Source organism: Leptosomus discolor, chromosome Z, assembly GCF_034619465.1.
Source record: "Leptosomus discolor isolate bLepDis1 chromosome Z, bLepDis1.hap2, whole genome shotgun sequence".
NCBI lineage: Eukaryota > Metazoa > Chordata > Aves > Leptosomiformes > Leptosomidae > Leptosomus > Leptosomus discolor.
Window position 1 is genome coordinate 62,008,932 of NC_141419.1, and position 19,564 is coordinate 62,028,495.

At 36.7% G+C, this 19,564-nt stretch overlaps 1 protein-coding gene across 4 annotated transcripts in view; it reads right to left on the bottom strand.

The window, feature by feature from the left end:
* Positions 1 to 19,564, bottom strand: part of UHRF2 (ubiquitin like with PHD and ring finger domains 2) — an 83,444-nt gene that overhangs the window by 3,707 nt on the left and 60,173 nt on the right. For 3 of the 4 annotated variants that reach the window (XM_086479137.1, XM_086479136.1, XM_086479135.1), the window contains exons 6-13: positions 18,332 to 18,518; positions 14,373 to 14,496; positions 13,876 to 13,983; positions 9,932 to 10,036; positions 4,180 to 4,286; positions 1,980 to 2,142; positions 1,325 to 1,462; positions 392 to 515 (exon numbers count right to left, since the gene is read on the bottom strand). In XM_086479137.1, coding sequence (XP_086335263.1) covers positions 392 to 515; positions 1,325 to 1,462; positions 1,980 to 2,142; positions 4,180 to 4,286; positions 9,932 to 10,036; positions 13,876 to 13,983; positions 14,373 to 14,496; positions 18,332 to 18,518 — 1,056 coding nt within the window. Of the gene's footprint in view, positions 1 to 391; positions 516 to 1,324; positions 1,463 to 1,979; positions 2,143 to 4,179; positions 4,334 to 9,927; positions 10,037 to 13,875; positions 13,984 to 14,372; positions 14,497 to 18,331; positions 18,519 to 19,564 lie in introns of all 4 variants that reach the window. The other variant, XM_086479134.1, reaches the window with a different exon arrangement.

Genomic DNA, 19,564 nt, shown 5'->3' on the forward strand with positions numbered 1-19,564 from the left:
CCATCAGACACAGTAACCACAGAGTGTTAGTCTGAACGAATTAGAAGGGGAAGACAAAACTTTTTCTAGAAGGCTAAAACACGGATTACACTCAGGAGATGTGGCAATCAAATCCCTACTCCAAGTCATACTGTTCAGCATTGTTTTGGACTGCAGCACACAGCTGCACAGATGACTGTCCATCTTTTTACAGAGCTTAAGAGAAAAAAAACCTGTAAAAGTAGCAAATACAAGATCCCTACATTACTACTTAGTTACAGAGCATGTGCATAACAATCCACATTAGTATTCTACGTAACTTCACAATTCCACAAAGTTTGCGTGCTACTAGTTTAATAAATGTAACATGACAAACTTGGCTGGTGAATGATAAAAAAGTAAAAAGAAATACCATCATCAATTGTCCTTTTCTGGTTTCCGTTACTCTGGTTGGTTGGCTCCTGTTTCACAGTTTGCTTTTTAACCTTATCTTTCTTCTCCTTACTAGCCATGGCTTCCAAATAACCTTCTGGATACTAAAATAAAAAAGCATAGATTTAAAACAAAACCCACTGGCATACAGGAATACCCAAATACCAGTAAGACTGACTTCTAAAAGAATTTTCTAAAAGAATTCTAAAAACTGAAATAACTACAAAATAATTTTTAAAATGCTACATGATGGAGAAAACATTTAAATTAGGATCTATTGTTAGGGAAGTATAGTTAAGTCAAAGAACCTAACCCAGACTCGACTGCATTAAAAGGAACCCAATATCCATACCTATGCCCTTACAACTATACAAATCAGTTAGCCAAAGCTGAAGATGGTGGTATGCTGTAAGACATACCATTGCTTTGCTGAGAAAAGTAACAATATGTTAATTCTTTCCATCTTTCATGGATTCTGCAATGCCCAAGACCTCATGGTGTGCATGAAATACACTATTTATACAAACTCCTCAGTCACAAGGAGAGAAAAACACATAGAAATGCACAGTTTTTTCAATTTGTCAGACAGACTCAGCACAACAATAGTCACTTATAGAAATTATTTCCAGCTGAAGTATCACAAAACTACATTCAAACTCTTTAATTTTCCAATCCATATATGCAAACCAATTCACTGCTAAGGCAGAAAGCTTTATCCACCATTCCTTCTGCTGTGTCACTATTACAGGATTCTTTCAGTCTGTAGATAATCTGTAGCATTTTTTTGGCATTAAATCCTGCTACAGTGAAGTACAAGGAAAACAAATGGGGCTTTAATTTAACTGATTTCTATTTCCAGAATTTGTTTACTGGAACTGAATGTAAAAACAACTCTGTGAGTCCTGATTCTAACCTGTACACTCAGACCCAGTTTCTTTGACCGCTCCATTCCTTCTGAAGTCCAAGGTGCAGGCTCAACGTCATCTCTCCTCAGAAGATAGCGCCAAACTAAAAATCCACATTTTCCAATTTCTGGCCAATATTTCACCACCTAAAGAACAATATAAAATTATTGCCATTTTTTTATCACAAGCCAAACACATGCATACAGTCATACTTTAATTGTTCAAGAAGAAATGAGAAGACTAAGTTATACTTTACTATGATACAGCAGCTTTTCCCTCAGGTGCAAAATTTCTGTATTATTGATAAACACAGTGCTCTTAAAAGGCACACACCTTTATTTCAGATGCTGAGGAGTCATTAAACGCACAAAACGCTAAGATGTAGTTGGAAAGAGTGAGGAAATAATTTGTTTTCCAGGGATGAGTATGACTCAGTAAGCACATATAAAGTAGCTTACATATTCAACTTTATATATCCTATTATAGATAAGTTCTATTGCTACTGCTCTGAATAATTTCATTTCAGTTCTTTGCAGAAACACTAAGGCTGAAAAGCTATCATGGAGAAAAGTAATAATGAAGAATTCGCAACGTAACACATATGACACTTCTTAAAACAGCCAAAGAAAAATGTTATGTTTCACTCAATAGAAATCAGAATACCTTGTAAATGCCATCGTATCTATTGCCTTCCTCGGGGGCATATTTGCTGATTCTCCGTCCTTTTGAACTGCGCACTACTCTTACCGGCTTACCAGCTCTCCAATTCTTTGATTCCGCTCCATTTTTGTCATCCAGTGGGGCATCGCAGTTAAGGGCCAATGCCCTAGAAAGAGATTTAAAATCTTCATAAACCAGATTGCTTCACACAACAGGTTTTTAAGAATTAATTTATTTAAGTCCTATCTATTTCCGTTGTCTAATTATGCTTTATGAAACAGCATAGAACTTTTCAGTATATTCTTCAGCAACTGCAGAACTGATGGAAGCAATGAGACCCATGCTACCATGTATGGTAACAAAAAAAATGGGAACACAGTATGTTTTGTTGTCGAGGTTTCAGATAAAAAATCAGCTGATATTGCTAAATAAAACAAACTAATTCTTTTAGATTTAATGTTCTTCTTCTTCATTTTTAAAAATAATCCCTTCCTAAATAGCAGCATGAATTAAAAGGAAATTATAACAAAAGGCAAACTTTCCCTATTGCTGTTCGCCAAGCATTGCAGATTTTAAGGCTTAAGTGTGTAAGCAAAAGTAATAAACATGATGAAAAACACTATACAGAAAAAAGTACTCAGTAACCATCCAAAAAAGTCTTAACTAACTGAAGTCTCTCACATAATACATAAATTGCCTCAGAGTAGGAGTTAAATAATAGTAGCTAACTCAAGGACAAGCAAGCCCTTTTATCCACTAACTACATGAAGCCCCTGTTCTAGAAACCTGGAGTAAAACGGTATGAATACCTACTAGACCAAGCTGCTGTAATGAACAGTATTTCTGCTACCACAGCCTGATCTGACCAGGGACTGAAAACTCTTCAGAATCAGACTCAAACCAAACCATAGATCTCAGAACAGAAGAAATAATATGTTTTATAAACAGCCATGGTATAAAACCCACATTATACAGAACGGTAAGAGACAACCATACAATGCCAACTTCAAAAATGTTTCTTATATAAAAACGAAACTTAAAAAAGTAAAAATGTCTGGACAAGCAAAACTAATGCTGATTCAACTACATGGAATCATCATAATCCTCAGTATGAAAGTGCTTGAAAATTGTATCAAAATCAGTAGAGAGCAGCACCTTGTAATGCTCTATGCACACTAACACCTGCAAAGCCACAAGCTAAGCTTTGCCAGTGGATTTCTCGTTTGCTAAGAGCAGAGAAATGCTGAGACTAAGGAGTCCAGCTTTCAATCCTGATTCCCAAAGCAAGTTTGCTCTATTCACTAAATATGCTTGTAAACTTATTGTTTAAACCGACTTCCATCTTCCTTCCCTCCTTGTTCCTGTTCACATCATAGCCGCTCTCTCTCGCCCTCCCTCCCTTTCTCAGCAGCCAAGTCAGGCTTTTCCTCTCTCTCCTCTAAGAGCTACCAAAAAGCGTGAAAGAAACCCTCTCCATTCTGCTTGGCAGCAGCAGATCATATCTAAAGCAGACCTGGCAAACAAAAGTCTCAGTCAATCTCAGCATCCCACAGGTGTTAAGTGGTCAATTGCATAAGAGACTATGCTCTTAGAAATAGAAAAGGATGGAGAACTCTTCATTCAGGCAGGCTTTTAGAGGATGTAAAAACACTAAGCAGATGTCTAATTCACCTTTTGAACATATATTTTCTTTTTCAAGCACCTGTTTTTGATAAAGCAACACCCTAATTCCTTGCTTTTCATAGAAAACTATGATGGAAAAAAGGGCTAGCAAAATAGGAACGATTTCTTTTAACATGGGAAAATGAACATGCTTTCTTCCTACTTAAATTTCATAATTGATTTAACCATTGAAAAAGAAACTTAAAAAGAAACACCCAGAATAGAAAACTTCCATTCAAGAGTTTTGACAAACTTCTCATTAAATTAAAACAGAGTCCTCTAAAGGAAATCATAGGACAATTTCAACCAGAGACATGACTACTAGCTGACCCAGCAATACAGCAACATTGAGGTGCATGTTTCTTTAAATCAACAAAACATAATGCTTGATGAAATGCCTCTTAGCAGCAAGAGGCACCACTGTTTACAAAAGCAGCATGTACAGGAGTGAATGAATATAGCAAAGGTTAGTTTTAAATTAAAGCACTACAACCCAGCTCTTTGTTTTGGAATATTTTTTAATTTTATCTTCAAAACTTACCTATTCATGTGTGTTAATGTCTGATCAAATGAATGTTCTCCAATCCTTTTATTGCCAGAAAGATCTCTACCTCCACTCCCAGTGTAAGTGAATTCATCTCCTCGATCCTGTGCAAGAAGATTATCCTTCATTTTAACACTCCAAAGTAAACCAACTCAATTAAAAAAAAAAAAAAAAAGTAACTTCATTTGTTCTATTTACTCAGACAGAGAAAAGTTATATTCCAAGGCATGGAAAGATGTGTTTTCAATTTCAGCATCACTGTCCTTTGACAGTAGTTGTGCCAGAACAAATATGGATGTGACATATTCACCAGAAAATTATTCAAAATTTGCCTGCCTTAAAAAATTTGGCTCTTGCATCTTTTAAAAAGCTATTGCTGCAGGGAAAAAAATTCTGAGAAAGGGAACACATTCTAGCAAGTAGTTCCTTGCTCTAGAGCTTTCATTTAGTTTACAGGAATATCATGTTCGTAAAACACATAATAAATGCCTTGGAGGGATCACTTCAGCTTGTGCAAGTGGCTAAGCGCTAATAAGTACAAACAGCTCTGCCTTATGTACAAGACAGGTGCTTTAATGCAATAATAATAATCCCAGCTCTTCTGAACTAGTAAAAGCTTAAACTCGTTTAGATTTGCATTTTGTAAGCTGATATAATTCTGTAGTATATTTCCTACATACAATTTTCTTTAAATTGAAGGAAGGTTGATAAAATCTGTAACCATGAACCACAAAAACTGTCAAAATCTACATACACATAAGTAAAGCCAGTATTACAGAATATACCACCATGCCCACTAAACCATTTCCTGAAGTGCCACATCTACACGTTTTTTAAAACCCTCCAGGGACGGTGGCTCAACCACTTCCCTGGGCAGCCTCTTCCAATGTTTGACCACTCTTTCAGTGAAGAAATTTTTCCTGATGTCCAATCTAAACCTCCCCTGGCACAGCTTGAGGCCATTCACTCTTGTCCTATTGCTTGTTACTTGGGAGAAGAGACCAACACCAGCCTCACTACAACCTCCTTTCAGGTAGCTGTAGAGAGCGATAAGGTCTCCCCTCAGCCTCCTCTTCTCCAGGCTGAACAACCCCAGTTCCCTCAGCTGCTCCTCATAAGATTTGCTCTCCAGACCCCTCACCAGCTTCGTTGCCCTTCTCTGGACACGCTCCAGCACCTCAATGTCCTTCCTGTAGTGAGGGGCCCAAAACCGCACACAGTATTCGAGGTGCGGCCTCACCAGTGCCCAGTACAGGGCCACGATCACCTCCCTGCTCCTGCTGGCCACACTATTGCTGATCCAGGCCAGGATGCTGTTGGCCTTCTTGGCCACCTGGGCACACTGCTGGCTCATGTTCAGCCGGCTGTTGACCATGATGCTTCATATATTGCACTGATATGACTAATGTCACTTGAAAACCTATGAATTTCAGAAAGTAAGTATTTCAGTACGTTAAGACAGAATGTTTCTTGGAAAGCATGAAATACAAAAAAGAGCTCTATGGTGCTTTGCTAAGCACTGGCAACATTAACTTCCATTTTTTCTGCTTTATCATTGTGTCAAATGGGTTTCTCAATGCTTTAGAAACAACTAGATATGCAAGGTCCTGCAAATGAACTTTGGAAAAGCACAGATAGGAGCAGTATACATACAAATTCCACACCCCATTATGAAAGTAGGTGACAAATAGGCAGATATGACTACTTTGACAGATGTAGTACTAGCAGTAAAAAATGACAAAAAGCATCTGTGTAACAAAACAAGGCTTTTCAGAATGTAAAAGTAATTCTGAATATAATGCAGGTACACAGGAGACAATGAAATTCAGAAAATAATGCATGCAAGAAAGGTATTTTTTAGTGTTAATTAGCATTTTGTATGGAGTGATAGCTAACAATATAGAAAAACAGAAAAGATGGAGAGGAGGCTGTTGCAGAATAGGACCTGTCCTGCAAATCTGAAACACTGGTAAGAAGTAAGTATTAAAGCTACTGCCCTACAAATTATGTCAAGTATGTCCTTAGTGCTGGAGGTAACGAGTGGACAACACATCTGAGTGAAAAGGAAGATATCTGGGAGCTGTTGTATAGTGAGATACTCAAATTTTTTCACATTACGTTGGAGCTCCAAGCGGGTCCCAAATGAGTAGGGTGCTTAGACCTTGGAAATGTGATGCCTTTCAAAACCAGCAAGTTTCATAGCATCACACATCAGGTTTTCAGCTACATACTCAATCCAAGTGACTCATAATAGAGAAACTCTCAGTCTGATGGCTGTAATGAAATTGTTACGTTGGATTCCCAGTACTATAAAACAGAGGTGTGAAAATCAGCAAGGAACTGTTTCCTTGGTAAGGCAGTCAGCATGGCACGATAATTCAGAAAAATTATGTAGGATACTATGTCTTTTTTGCACCAGGGCTCACACTGGATTCAGATGACCCAGATAAACGAGCAAACTGGTTAATAAAGCAGCAGGACATACACACATATCTAGGTAAACTGCTATTCACAACGGTCTTTGAATACAAACCACTTTGACACAGACATAAGGCTCCTGTTGTCACTGATTTGGATTTAAAGCCATTTAAGTATGCAATCCACACTGCACTGGTGGAACTGATCAAGTGCTTTCACTGTGCAACACACACTAAGCAGAGTTTCTGAAACACTATATCCTCATCGCAGGGCTCGGACAAACCTAGTGAGCTCAACACTGTTTATTTGCAATTGGACTATTTCAAACAAGTAGAGTAACAGTTGTTCTGACAACTTGGACCTGATTACCCACACACAAGATTAATGCAAAGACACAGAACATTTAAAATGGACAGCAAGCCATTTCATGAAGTGGTTTGTGAATGCTATGTTCCAGGCACTGAATGGGTTCGGTATAATCTATCAACAAACCTAGTGTCCCTTTTGAGTCATTAGAGATGCTATTTTCTTTTATACTCTTAGACTCTTTTACAAGAGGATGTGAACAATCCCAGCAGATACTATTCTTCAAGAAATTCTGAATCTCAGTTCAGAGATTCCCCATATGATCCTATCTGCGAAAGCACTTAAAGAAGAAACAATCTTTGTTCAGATTAAACTAAGCACACCACATAATTAACTTACCATCTTCACAATACTACCTCAACACAGCAGAACCTTGGATCTTGAAACTTTTGAAAATAAACAGTAGTTTTAACCCTGATACATAAAACCAATGACAAAAAATAGGAGGGCAATTTTTCAACAGAAATTTCAAAAGTGAAATTTCTTCAGCTATTTGATTCAATGAACAGACAAGTCAAAATACTTTTATCATGAACACTGTGATTGCACAATCACTGTCAATGTCCACTATCTAGCTTTTAAATGTTACTCTAGTCTGAAATAATTCTTAGATTTTAAATTCCTGAAAAGACCGCTCAGTTTCTTCAGCTAATGTTCCTACTACAGTCACTATCAAGAACAAGACCATGATATCAGCGATATCAACATATTCAAGACTCTAAAGCTACCTATTGTAATACTGCATCTTACATAGGTAAGCCACGTAACTTCTCATTAATTTGCAGGGTTAAACATTTACAAGAGAGATTAACATGCAAACATTTTATATGCATGTAATTAATAATGAGATTAAGCTTCATGTGCAATTTCACCCAATGCTCATTTTGTAAACTATGACTTTACCCCTTCTCAATCTTGATGCATATCCTGTACTGACAGAACTCATCATTACTGAGCACTCCAATCCACCCAGAGCATCTCAACTTGAGCAAAGTTGTGACTAGTCTGGGATTTCAGGATTCTATGTTCCCAAAGGCACAGTGTAAAAATTGCATGTTCTAAAAGCTAGACAGTGAATTCTATTTCCCGCAATATATTTTTGCAATTATTTTACCCCAGTAGTGAACTGTTAATTTAAAGAACAAGAAGAGCATTAAGATGGCATGTCACACGCAGCAGTGTGCATAAAGTTTATAAATAAACAGTAAAGCAGCCTTCCAAAATGTATTTACTTCTCAATTTTGTGAAAACTTATAAACAAGTATCTACATCATACCACTGAAATTCAAGAAAGAGTTGCCTCTCTTTTCTTGTTCTCATACAATAAAGTGACTAGATGTGAGCAGAGGATTTTATCTGAATTTTTATTTAGAAGTTTCATTTGTGGAATGAGATACTGTACTTATAATACGAGAATTTGATTTTTCTGTGGATATTCTTATAGGAGTCTAATTTCAACCTTTCCCAAAAAACATGGAAAATGGAAGTAAATTGGGAAATAGAACGAATATGAAACAAGAACTAAAGAAAAACTAATTCAAAAAATGCACCTGGAAAAAAAAAATTCCCACTGTATTCTTAGTTTAGAGAACTGCAAAAAAAAGCTGACATTCATACAAATTTTTAGGGTATCTTCTGCAATATTTCTCCCCTAGTATGTCTCATCTAGACTATAACAGTACTTAGGTGTCCACAAAAACACATGATCACAACATCACTTAGGTGAACTGGAAAAGACCTCCAAAGGATACAATTAAGTTTATTAAATATTCTTAACTGAATAATTACAGCAGCAGAAATAAGGGGACATCAGTATCACCACCAAAGATGAAAAAAAGGAGTCTGCAGCATTCCAATGTAGCAAGTACAACTACTGAGCAACAATGTTCTTAGGATCCACTGGCTAAGGGTCCTAGAACACAGGTTGGGATTGACTCTAAGGACGTATCCCAACAACAAGGACTTCCTCATGTGACTTGTTCAAAAGGAGACACAGACTCCTTCAGAGGCAATACTCTGCAGCAGCTGGTAGGTACTGTTGGCAAAGAATACATCACATTCTGATGCTATTTCGAATGCTTATTTCTTTCTCCAGTGCCTTTTTCCTTGTGATTAACAGCTACGCATGTTTTAGAAAACCAGATCGTTTACTGCTTTATCCTTCACCTGACGCATGATTCAAAATCCCACCTGATGAAACAGAGCTGCAGGAAAGGATGTAACCTGTGTAAACATTATTTAATTGCAGAAAACAGTAACCTATTAATAAAGACATGTTGGCCAACGTTATGAGATGACAGTTGGACGCAGTTACTGTTCTGTTTAGCAGCATAATTGCTCTTGTTGCTCTACTTAGTTGTTAACATCAAAGTAGAATTTTTTGCGCGTGCCTTTGGGGATTGTAATACAAGATACTGAGACTTCCCTAAGAAGTTCTGGAAGTCCTCATCAGTAGGAGTCAAAAACCTTCAGAACTTCACAGAATCAAGTAACATGCACCTTTTATTCTTGCTTTATTAAAATAAATGTATCACATATTTAGAAACACAACAAAGCCAAAGGAAGAGGCCTCTATCTATCTTGAAACCAATAAAAATCATGACCATGACCAAATCAGAACATAAAACATATCATTTGCACATAATTACACTATCAGATTTTAAATAATATTAAATTCAGACTCCAAAAGTATACTGAAATTTAACTACCCTAAACAACGTAAAATCCAGCTGTAATTGACATTTTGCTTGAGTATAAGTATGAGCATAAGCATTCTTTAAGAAAGATTTGTTTACATATTTCTTCCCAAAATACTAAAAATTATTCAGTTTGTTAACAGTTGTAATTTTTTTCACAGTCATATTTGCATAAGCATTAGTTTTAGGATCAACAACAAACATAACTCTAGCTTTACAAACACTGATACATCAGAAGAACAAAACCATTGCTTGCATAAATGACATACCACTTCATCTTCAAACCCTCCAGCTAATACAAGTGAGTAAGCTCCATCATTACTGCGTCCATGGATTCCACCCACATGTGGTCTGTGAACACCTGCTTCGCTCACCTGGCAACAGAAAAAAGCCAGTTTCTAGCACTTTTTTCAAACAACCAGCCACCTACAATCACTTTTAACAATCAACTTTCTGCTTAAAATATTGTATAGAGGTGTCTATGTAAACAGTTAATGTAAGACTGTCATTAACGGTTAGAATTCCACTTGTTTTTAAGGAAGAAAAGGCAAAAGTAATGACACCCAAAAAATGAAAGGACAATGTAGGACAGTGGTGACACTGGAAGACGTGAAGGCACACTTTCTTCTTTGGGCAAAATCTCCATGATTCTTTCCATAAGCCATATTTAAGACTGTACTCACTGCTATACTCCACTTGCACAGTCATTTACAACAATCCAAAGCAGACAGTGACCTGCCAGTTTGGTAACATTTTACAATATTTAACTAAAGAAGATCACAGTGACCTATGTAAGGATCATTATGTCAGGTACTAATAAGGTAACACACTGTAAATGTGACCAACCTGGAGGAATATTACCACACTGCCTAAGGAAACAGAAGAAGCCGTTGCAACCACATATAGATCATAAGTTAGTTCTCCAACCAGAATACCTCTCTGGTAATGAATGTGCAAATAAGCTGCAACCAGACCACCCGAGAGGTGCAGCTGTACCATAAACTGTCAACATCATTAAAGTCTGCTGGAACATCTCTTCCACAAAAATTTATTTAATAATTGTTTCAAACTACCAAAGTATATTTTAAAAAACCCAAAGCCTTATGAATAAAAAAGAGGCTATATATGAATATTTTTTTTTTCAGTACATGATGCCAAAAATACTACTGATAGAATGAAGGTTCCAGTAGAAAACCAATTAGGATCCTTCTTCCTACCTTCATACCATCCTTCAGTCCTTGTCTTTGCCTGTTTTTCTCAGTCTGCCTCTTCCACTCCTGAACTCCTTTTCCCAGCCTACATCTTTATGCAACTTCCATAGAAGTTTACATTCTTTCGCTCTAGTCTTTTACTTTTGTAACACAACAGATTAAAGGCCCAGCTGGCCAAAAATGCTGTCTCTAATAACAGAGAAGAGCTATGCACAGTATGAAAACTATTCAAGGATACAATGACACTTCCCTGAACAATTTCTCAGCATCTAGCTGTCTGTGGCTCAGACTTCATAACCTTGGATTCACAGTATACAAAAGAATTCATAGTACTACAGCTTGTCATATGAACTAGTACTACTTTAGTTCATTTTGAAGTGGGCAGCTGATCTTTTTTTTTTAATGACCCTTTTCTGCATTATAAAAGTATGTATATTGGTCTCTAATCACTTTTTTCATACTATACATCATTTCGTAGCCAGCTACACTATACTACATTTTCAGCATTCTTCCAGAATGAAAAGTCTTTGTAGTTGAACAAAAACCATTCCATTCCTTTAATCACCCTGATTGTTGTTCATTATAATATATTTTATTTTCCTGACCCTTCCTTTCACAATTTAACACTTGATTTATTTTTTTTTTATCGCTATCGGGTATCAGGATGACATATCCTAAATAAAGAAGAACAAGTAGCCAAAAGCCCATTACAAATTATATAGTTAGAATGGTTCCCCATCCCACATTTACCAGGCACAAGAACTTTGCACTCTCACCTAACATATCAGCTATTTGCCAATTTTTACAGACCATTTATGAGTATGCTGAATAAAAAGGCCCCACTATTGCACTCCTCTTTCCTGCTGTACCAAACATCCTTTCATTCATTCCTCCCTCCCTTTTTTAATTTCCAGGTTTTAATAATTAAATTTAGGTCTCTGGTAGGTAATTCATGCCAAAGATGAATTCTGGTAAGTAATTCATGCCAAAGATGCTCTTCAGATGCTCTCCAGAAGCAATACTTAGTCAATATCCTTCTAGGGAAAAGAGAGTTTGTGTCATAAAAAACTACACAAATCAGAAACAAAGAAATCACAGTCTCTAAATTCTCACAGATTTGCTGAGATAAACTCATTTCTCATACAAAAGACTAGACATATGAGAAACAAAAGCATAATTTAACTTTGTGTAGAAAACATTTCAATCTTTAAAAAAAAAAAAAAGGACGAAGAACTTCATTTGTACCCAAAATTAAATAATTATGTAGAAATGATAATTGCCGTTTGATGCCTAGTCCACACACATATATATATATAAATTAGCATTCTCTGCTTAATTTTCTGACAAAAGTAGCACTTTCATTCTGTTCCTTTTTCCTACCAGCACTAGTAATATCTGAAAACTATTAGCTTTTGTGTTAACGGAATTTCTAACAAAAGGGGAACTAATAATTTCAATTATTGTTGAAGCAGTGAAAGTAAAGCTTGATTCCAAGATTTTTGAGTTTGCATAAGTGATTTTAGAAACTTTACTTAACCTGGAAGCCAACAAAGAGACAATCATTTGTTTCAATTCCTTTCACAAAAAAAGTTCTTCAAACACAGGAGAGGCCAATGAAATACCCCAAACGGTATGATGAACAGCGTAATTTTACCTTACAAATTTAATTTGCTTCATCTAAGGCTTGTACTGTTGGTAGTGTTGACGATGGACATCAAGGTGAGGAAGAACCAAAAGAACTAGTTTAGTTTTCAACTGCTTCACTGTGATTTCTACCAAGGAGAGAAACTTAAAAACTGTTGCTAAGGGGAAAATGTCTACTGCTAACCATATCAGCCTTAGAACTTGCATGGCCTTCCAAATCCAGAGTTCTTCACATAGTACTGGAAGACACCACTATCAGAGGAAAATTATGTGTTAGGTGTTCTCTTCTACCAATAGAATAATAAAACATACGTTTTCTTCTTATGAGAAAGAGGGTGATGAAAATTTCAGAAAACAAATCAGAAGAGGCTTTTGATTCTTGGCTTGCCCCTTCTCAAGCAGTTTAAAAACCTCTTTTTCTGTTCTTCCAAATATGATGGAAAACATTCAGTTACAATCCTTTACACATGCAAGAGACAAAGAACTAGCTGATTTTGAAAATAAAGAAGTAGGTATTTCCCCAACAAAAACAACAACAAAAAAATCAAAGATAAACCAAAAATCAGTGCTATCAGATAAGGCTTGGGGAAAAGAAAGTAAGTTTGCAGTTTCCTGGACACTTCAAAACTACACAAAAATCAGTACTGGCACAAAATGAAGATGTCTCATCCTCCCTACTTTGTTTTTTTCCTGCCTCTCTGAGTATTGGCACTGTGCTTATATAATCAAAATGTGAAATTGACTGGGAGGATTAGCTCCCCTCCTACCCTAGGAGGGATTATTTTTCTGCCAGTTTTTTACCAACCTAGTTTACCATAGAGCCTAAGAAATACTTGCAACAGAAAATGAGACAGTGCGTGAAACAGCGAAGGCTGAGTGGATAGCTAATTTCAGCAGCCATACAGGGTTATATTGATTTACACTGTTCATCAGCTTAAACGAAGATTTGGACATCTGTTACATATGACCAAAAAATCCAACAGGGATTCAATTTATAGTGGTATCATCTATTGTTTTCAAAATCTACAGTCTACATCTCCTAAGTGGAATAATCAGTTCATGTGAAGTATTCTTCAGAAAATACTTGACTCTAGTCACTACGTATCCCACTTAGAAATTTAACATGTGAAATTTGTTTATCCCAATGACAGCATACTTCTTACTAAGTTGTATTGTAAAATCAGTATACATCAACCATCACTACCATTGGCATAACTTCCAATATTAGAAACATAATTTATTTGCTTTATTTAGTCCTAGTGATAACGGCAATTGTCAATCTAAATTTATTTTAGTGCTCAACCTATTCATTATTATTCTTACTTACTTCAGCTACAGGTAATATTGAAATAACGTACCTGAACCCTAAATTTCCAGGTTGTCCCAACAGGAACACCAGGTATAGGTCCATAATGATTTGAAGGAACAATAGTGCATTCCTTAGTGCGACCAACACAGGCCATGCCCTAAAAATACATTAGGCAAAATTAATTAGTATCATAATATTGAAGATTATTTGCAAATTCAGTGCAGATATCAAGAAATCTAATCATTATAACAAACACACACTTTAAAATTTGTTAACAATTGTTAAAAGGTATGTTAATTAAGTAATACGTGTTTATGGGTTTGGGGGAGAGATCAGGGTTTGTTTTGGTTTTTTTTTTTACCTCTAGTAACCTTAATAATTCTTCCACTGCTTTAACTGCCAGTAGATAGTGGGCAGGATTAAACATTGGCTTATTGTCTGTGCAACCCAGTACTGAATTTTGCGTAGTGCCTATATGAGTAGAATTATAGATGTAGCACACACATGAACAATCAGAGTAACAGCTATTTCTAAAATACACTCTACCTTGCCCCAGTCTCTCTGGCTTTCAGTACTGGCAGATGGCATCTTTGCTTTCTTTTTACTCTGTTTGAGCTTTTCTCCAGCCTTTACAACTTCATTAGAATCATTTTTGCAGGAAGGACAATACCTAAAAAAAGGTTTCAGTAAATTCTCAATTACTGCATAATAATGGCAATACATTTCTTGTAGCCAAAATAGTGTCAATTTGTTTCAAGATAAGACTGAATACTTCAAGCTAGAAAACATATAACAGTCTTAAGCAGCTGAAGCCTATGCCTTAAAAAATGAATCAAACATGAACAAACACTGGCAAATTTTCAAAATGGGCATTTCAGTATCTTTGAAGGTAGAGTCCTAGAGGCAAAACATTTAACTATTCTTTCTCACATGATATGTGAGAGGTCTTCGTGTCCCCTGTATTCTCTCTTCATTCTGTCTTCTTTCATTTAGATCATGTAAAGGAGAAGATAGCTGAGATTAGAGTACGCTGCTAACCAGTACTCATGGTTTGTTTCTACATCCTGCCCACTCTTCCCTTATGTTTTGCTTCTAGTGTAATAAATTTCACTGCAGACAGCCAAATGTGAAATAGAGCCAAGGTATCATGTAATGTGTGTAAATACACACACACATACACGCACACATGCACGCATGCACACACTCACTCACTCACTCCACAACACTGAAGCCCTTTGGAATATAGCAGTGAGAGTCATTCCATCTAACACAAAGCCATCCTGGTAGGAAAGTAGGAGATACTAGTACCCAGTGACCACAGGAGAGAAAGAAAGGGAGTACACCAGTCCTTTTGCTGCTCCTAATAACATTTTTATCCCACTCCAGGAATGTCAATGTAAAGGCACTTGTCCATGTTTCTGGCTCCCAGGGTCTGGGTTTGGCCTATACGCTACTAGTGGAGAAAGCCTAATCCACATTAACATTGCTAACCTAGTTTAGATAACTACCACTAGTACTACTGCTACTACTGGTTTAGGTTTATTAATTAACTTTTGTACACGGATATGAATAAAATTATTCATTTCCACAGGAACAGATTTCACTATGACAGTAAAGACGTTGAAACAGTAACACAATGAAGCTATGCAGATAAAAAGAAATTAAAAATAATACAAGATACTGAAATTGTCTAACACTAAGACTTTGAATTACATTACAGATGTTTAAAAAAAAAAAAAGAGTATACAATAACCAATTAAAAAATGGAACATGACATAATGCAAATTCACAGGGTGAATTAACTATGCATTCCCTGCTTCTTGATAGGGTAACCATATTACCTTAATATTTTTTAAACTAGTTTTGTATGGAGTATTAAATACTGTTTCACACATACAGTGGCTTAATCTCTGCAAGAGAAACTTACCTTCTTATCCCAAACTGCAGGCTTAGCCCCTGCAAAGAGTTTGCCAAACTCTCAAACCAAGCACTAAGGCTGCATAGAGCTGGCATCACCAAGTATCCCAAAATTAACTGTTACAAGTCAGCTCCGTAACAGTACCTCTCCCACTCAGTGACTTCATCTACAGATGCACCTATCTACTTACGTGACTCCTATCATTACACAGCAAACAAAAACAAGTTAAAAATCTTGACAGCCATTTTCCAAGACATTTTAATTGTATGAATTAAACCTCTACTACTTGTGGAATTCTATAAATTTTTGGCCAGAAATGTAAGCAGAAGGGTCTAGAAGTGCACTTAACATATGATCTGGGGGACTCCAAAGATCTTGTTGACTGTTAATCTAATTCTTGTGTGGTTGCCTAAGGAGCACTGAATCTTCTGTATGGAAGAAAACAGTCCTGAGCACCTATGCAGTGCAGCTATAGTGTTCTTACTGGAAGAGGGTAGGGAGATCCAGTAATGGCTACACTTTGAAAAAGTTTCTGTTTTTCAAACTCTCTTTGTAGCCCATCGAAATAGAAGTAGGATAACTCACGAGAATGTTTCACAAGTTTTTTAAAAAGAATGGGTGCCAGTGAAGACTAGAACACTAATATCTAATCTGAAAAATCATTTGAAGCACCCAGCAAGCCAAGATAATCTTAGCACACTAACTAAACCAGAGACACTGACAGCTGGTGAGATTTCAGTATCAGTATCCTGACGTGCCTATCAAACCTTCTGTGTATTTGAGGTTGCAGAAGAAACTAGAGAAAATAAATCGGGCAGAACAAAGGATTTGAGGTTTTTGTGGGAGGGGATCATTGACTTGAGGCATATATATTTTCTTTATCAGAAACTTTCCTGTGACCGGTACTGGAAAACAGATGGACTTCACTGTTGCTGGAGCACTGGATTAGAGCTTGTTCTGAGAGTAAGGGGCAACTGGGGAATGGATGGATGGAACAGATACGTACTTCAAGACAGATGGTCTCATTGAATATTCTGAACGAAGGAAGTCAAAAAAGAACTTCTCAGCTGCTATATTCAAAAGGTCAGGTGCAAGCAGGTTAAGAATACTGCTTATGGACTGCAGTCAGTAATAAACCACTTGTGTGTTGAGAATGGTTTCCAACACGTGACATCAACTCACTGATGTTGACAAGTAGTAGGAAGCAAAAAGATGTCATGCACAGGAGACCAGTCTGCCTTGACGGTAGAAAACTGAGGATAGTTCAGACTAACATGCTGTGTAATAAACACTGCTGAATAAACACTGTAACCATTTCACATATGCAGGAAGTGGAAGGCACATAGACAATATTAAAATAAATGCTATTGTTAATTCCAATAACCCATACATATTTCTAGTAGGTACTGAAAACACTTTTTAGATAGTCTTTCAAGCCAGCAGTTCCTTCAAAATCAGTGAATACAACTCTTCCCAGTGCAGAAATTTCATAGGAAAAAGACCAGCTTCCAACAACAGTATCCCTGTGGCCAAATGTACACACTAAGAAACACCATTGTTAATAGTCTCAATCACTAAATCACACGTTAGCATAAACACAGAAGGAGTTACTAAAAAATGCGATGCCCCAGCAAAGTCACAGACCATTAGGCACTGACCAATAAACAAACCTACTATGGCATCCACTACAGTATAGGAGATTGAGTTATTTTGTTCCAGAGAACGTTAAAATTTCTGAAGCAGTTACATAGATTTTTACATAAAATTTAATCACAAGGTCCAAAGAGATTCCATAAAACGTATCAATAGACATCTTAGACATTTACTGATGTCTATATAATGGAAAACTTTATTAGAATAAAGTTCTATCTAGTACTCATTTAAAAAGGATTAGCATCTCATGTAAGCCACAGGCAGGTGACAAATACAAACAGTGTATTTAAATTGTAGATAGTTAATAAAGACAAAAACTAGTATAGAGCCCAAAGTAACTTAACAGGCTGCTAATGGGTCCATGCAGATTCACTTCAAAATACAATTATCTTGATTAACAATGTCAGTTAGCTTGGTTTTCCTGCTGGTAGAACCAAGGACAGCAGAAATGAAGAGTAACAAGGTGTTGGTCCTCCCAAAGCAGAAGAAATGAATGGTGTAGAGGCAATGAGAAGACACAGGAAGGGCATAGGAGCAGCAACAGGGACAGAGGATGAAGAGCAAGAGAATAGTGAGCATAAGAGAATTGTTCAAGCAGTGAAGCTTGAACAAAACTAAAAGGCTGGGGAACAACCACTGTTGATAAACAAACAGATCAGATAATGTCACAGAAAATTACAAAGATCGCAATGAGCAAAATGAACATACCGGTTTTGAAACTCCATAATGGTCATTAAAGCTTACTGCTAATCCTTTGTGAAGGATTTAAGAGAATTACCTTGACAGAAAACATAAGGCTTATATTAAGCAGATGGGTGAAAAGCAGCAGAATTAAAAAAATTCTTCAGTTTTGTCTCTCACAAGCGGCAAATAACAAAAAGGTACCATATATAGAATGGCAATATAGATAAGTAAATCATCCTTGTATATTTACCAGTCCTCATCTTCTGGTATCTTGCTTAAGGGAGGGTTCAGGCAGTATATATGATAAGCCATATTACATTCATCACACAGCAGTTGCATATGAGCATCCTGTTTTCCACCACACAAGTAACACGAACAAAACCGGCACTCCTTATCTGGATCAGCCCTACAGTGCTTGCATTCAGGGCCACTTTTTCCTGTCAAAAAAAAAGAAACAGTCAAATGCCATGTATCTTACAAAAGTGCATTATTGATTCCACAGGAAAAAATTATTTCTGCACATGAACACTAACCTCTTGAAAATGCTTTTTTCTTACAGTATTTGACTATCTAGGCTAATGGGATTTCTTCTGCTGTATAAACAAGCAGTAAAGAAGATGACTAATCAGCAGCTTCTCTTATTTTCTCCCTTCCTGTTCCCAACATCCCACCTGCACACTCTCCCTGCAGATAGAGCCTTGCACAATCTCTAGTTGGAGTCTTCTTCAATACAGCCATGAAGAAATTCCAATTAGGTAACTGGTAACATTCAAATGAAGATGAAACTACAACTTGTAACAGCTCTCTCGCTCTTAAATTAAATCTATGGTTGGATAGAAATAGTAGTCTGAGACAAAACCAACATCAAATCACCAGTTGTTTCACAGCAGCAATTCAGTTTACACACAAAAAACCACTAACTTTCTGTTTCAGCTCACTTGGAAATTTAAACCCATGAACCCAACTACAAAACAAAACCATTTGCCTTAGTTCCTCAATCAGGGAAAAGATGCTTTTATACAAAAGAAAAGCATTTAATAGGCTAAATTAGATATGAAAGAGGAGATGGAAGAAACACTGAACACTAGTAGCAGAATTAACACTTTGAGGAGAAATGTTTGAAACAAGTAGAAGGTCCAGAGAAATGAGAGAAGACTTCAGAACAGAACTTGATCACAGCCCAAAGAATTCCAACATTAAAAGAAAAAAGAATTCATTTATATGTTCTGTGCAAAAGTATCTAGGAATGCCATGGAAGCGGCAGGTTTGCAGAAATCCCAGACCCTTCCTGCTGAGGAAAAATTTCCCCTCCCCACTAAATAGACTTTACAGAAAATTTGATCCACATCAATAAAATATCAGTGTAAAAATCTCTCTATTTCTCCGTGGAGAGAAACTCCAGACTGAAAGTCTTCTAAGAAAGGGGGACTGGAATGCCAAGTTTTGTGGTATACCTGCAGTCTTTCTGCAGGGCCTTGAAGAA